This window comes from Ceratina calcarata, unplaced genomic scaffold (genome assembly GCF_001652005.2).
Source record: "Ceratina calcarata isolate Rehan_Ccalc_2016 unplaced genomic scaffold, ASM165200v1 scaffold160.2, whole genome shotgun sequence".
NCBI classification, from domain to species: Eukaryota; Metazoa; Arthropoda; class Insecta; order Hymenoptera; family Apidae; genus Ceratina; species Ceratina calcarata.
The window spans coordinates 2,759-6,009 of NW_017137286.1; the positions used below are offsets into that span (position 1 = coordinate 2,759).

General features: G+C 40.2%; 1 protein-coding gene across 1 annotated transcript in view; it reads left to right on the forward strand.

Moving 5' to 3' along the window:
* The window catches only part of stc (nuclear transcription factor, X-box binding stc), a gene marked incomplete at its 5' end in the record, with an annotated part of 7,543 nt that overhangs the window by 2,546 nt on the left and 1,746 nt on the right, over positions 1-3,251 (forward strand). The window contains 3 exons of the mRNA XM_026819758.1: positions 664-1,188; positions 1,365-1,828; positions 2,330-2,860. Coding sequence (XP_026675559.1) covers positions 664-1,188; positions 1,365-1,828; positions 2,330-2,860 — 1,520 coding nt within the window. The remainder of the gene's footprint in view (positions 1-663; positions 1,189-1,364; positions 1,829-2,329; positions 2,861-3,251) is intronic.

Here is a 3,251-nt window from a genome sequence, read left to right on the forward strand (position 1 = left end):
TTCATGAATGTTTTCAGATTTTTAGGATTGGTACGTCAATGTGAAAAAAATCAAAAACTATATATGTCTCATGTTCAAGTACCGGGGACGGAAGACACGTTTCCAACGGCGGCGGCAGCGTAGGGGCGAAGAGTCGAGCACAGTAATCGCTGCGTACTTTTTTGTGGTAGGTTCGTGTCTTGTCACCGACCATATTTATTTTATAACACATATATATTTTCTTCTCACAGTTACTGTTTATTGAGCAGAGTTCATTATTTAAACAGTATTTGTAAATTGTTTACAAATATTTTAATAATGAGCAGGTAATGTGAGATCACCAAGAGTTTATTTAATATCTCTGCAAGTCTATCTACTATAAAAATATAAATCTAGATTTCTATGTGAAAAAATTATTTTTAGTACTTTTTTATTTTTTACGGTTACATTTTGCAACGAAAGAATCTGAGAAAATTCTTAGACATGTCCAGCTACACTACGAACACGAAAAATGTAGTCGTAAAAAATAAAAAAGTGTTGAATATAATTTTCACATAGGAATCTAGATTTATATTTTTGTCATAGACTTGCAGAGATATTAAGTAAACTCTTGGTGGTAGTAAGTAGTAACACATTACTTGCTCATTGTTAAAATATTTTTAAACAATTGAAAAATATTATTTATATCATCCGTTTACTCTTGTGAGAACGTTTGCGGCAAATTATTAGAATGTGGGAATCATGCTTGCGCGAAATTATGCCATCCTGGTGATTGCGAGCCTTGCCCTTTGGGCGTTGACAAGATTGCAACCTGCTGTTGTGGACAAACGCCGTTGCCGGATAAGAGAGAATCTTGCTTGGACCCAGTCCCCACTTGCGACAAGATATGCTCGAAGAATTTAAAATGCGGCCAGCCTAATAATCCTCACAAGTGTAAAGCAAAGTGTCATCAAGGCGATTGTCCTGCATGCGATTTAACTACCGATGTTAGATGCCGCTGTGGGAACATGGATAGGGAAATAGCTTGTAAAGACCTGACGACAAAGGCGGACGATGCGCGATGCGAGAAGAGGTGTATGAAAAAGAGGTCGTGCGGCAAGCATAGATGCAATCAGCTGTGCTGCATAGACATAGAGCACGTTTGTCCGTTGATCTGTTCTAAGACTCTGAGTTGTGGTAGACACAAGTGCGAGCAGAGTTGTCACAAAGGTAACTAATGTTGAATTCGTTGACTCAATGCTAATACTATTTCAAAACGCCACCAGTGCGAGTCTAAGGCAACCGATTCTAGTGCAGCACTGAATTGGTGCAGTTATGGTCATTATCATCATCCGCTACCATATAAATTGAATTTTCATAAACAAACGACTCCATTTTCGATGCAGGAAGGTGCCAACCTTGCTGGCGCAGCAGTTTCGAGGAATTGTATTGCGAATGCGGAGCTTCTGTGACGTATCCTCCTGTTCCCTGCGGCACGAGAAGACCTGCCTGCGACAGACTTTGTTCCCGTCAACACAGCTGCGGACACGAGGTGTTGCACAATTGTCATAGCGAGCCACAGTGCCCCCCTTGCACTGTTCTCACTCAACGATGGTGTCATGGCAAACACGAGCTACGTAAAGCGGTGCCTTGTTACATTAGCGAGATTTCCTGCGGTTTACCGTGTAACAAGCCATTATCATGTGGTAGACATAAATGTATCACTATATGTCATCCTGGTCCTTGCGAGAAACCGGGACAGCAGTGTACTCAACCGTGCACTGCGCCCAGAGAGATTTGCGGACATATCTGTGGCGTGCCGTGCCACGAAGGCAAATGTCCCGATATTCCGTGCAAAGAGATAGTTAAGGTGATTAGATAAATGTACTTGTGTTTATTTAGAATTTATTAAACATGTGTGATAACCCGATGATCGAAATAGGTTGAGGGCGGATCGGTTTTCAAAAATTTCGGAATTCTCGAAAATATTCGAGAGGTAATAATTGTATTTTAATGTAAAAGAGCTAATCATTACTTATTTGTTATAGTAACAACCTAATTTTTCAATCTCTATAATTCTACTCTAACAAGTTAAATAAGTTAAAATGAGAACAAATGAATGGATTTTGTATTGTAATTTTCGAAAACGCTTGAAATATCGAAAATCTTACATGATTGATTCTGTCGAGTCTCATAACGGTAATCAAGCTCTCGCAATTTTTAGGAACTCGGAACATCTTTGAAAAACTCAAAATTTTTGAAAACCTGTCTCGATCCCCAAAAAAATTCACGTCCCGACCTGACCTGACATTTCTCTGGGTCTTGCAGATCTCTAGAATTTATTCATTAATGAGTATTGTCTCTGTTGCAGGTAACGTGTCAGTGTGGACACAGAACCATGTCCCGAGTATGTGCCGAGAATGCTCAAGAATATCAGAGAATAGCGAGCAGTATATTGGCCAGTAAAATGGCCGACGTGCAGCTAGGACATTCCATAAACTTGGAGGAAGTGTTTGGCCAAGGCGCGAAGAAGCAGAATCAACTGAAGACATTGGAATGCAACGACGAGTGCAAGATAATCGAACGAAACAGGAGATTGGCGTTGGGTCTGCAGATCGCGAATCCGGACCTCAGCGGTAAGCTGATGCCCAGGTACAGCGATTTCATGAAACAGTGGGCCAAGAAGGATCCGCACTTCTGTCAAGTGGTTCACGAGAAACTGACGGAACTGGTGAAGTTGGCGAAAACGTCTAAGCAGAAATCGCGTAGCTACTCGTTCGACAGTATGAACAAAGACAGGCGTCACTTCATTCACGAGTCTTGCGAGCATTTCGGATGCGAGAGTCAGGCGTACGACCAGGAACCGAAAAGGAACGTTGTTGCAACTGCCGTAAAGGATAAGGTAATTGTAAAGTACATCGTGTTTCTCATTCTTAGACCGTAGGTTTTATGCAAAATAAAAGGTTTATTAGTATCAATTGAACAAATTTGATACAATTCCGCTCATTATTTAAGTTATATGTTATGCACACTGCACTTTTTATGTCATATACTTTTAGGTATCTAGTCTTCGTATTTCTACACATTCAGTGTTTCTGTAAATGCATAAACAACTGCAGTCTATTTTATATATATATAATACGTATATATAATATATATATCTGTGGCGACATATAAGAACTTAGTTTATATACAGGGTGTCCCAGAACTCTCTTTACGCCCGAAAATGAGGAGGAGCTGAGGTGATTTTAAACAACTTTTTCCTTTGCAAAAAAGTTGTCCGAGGCGTGGTT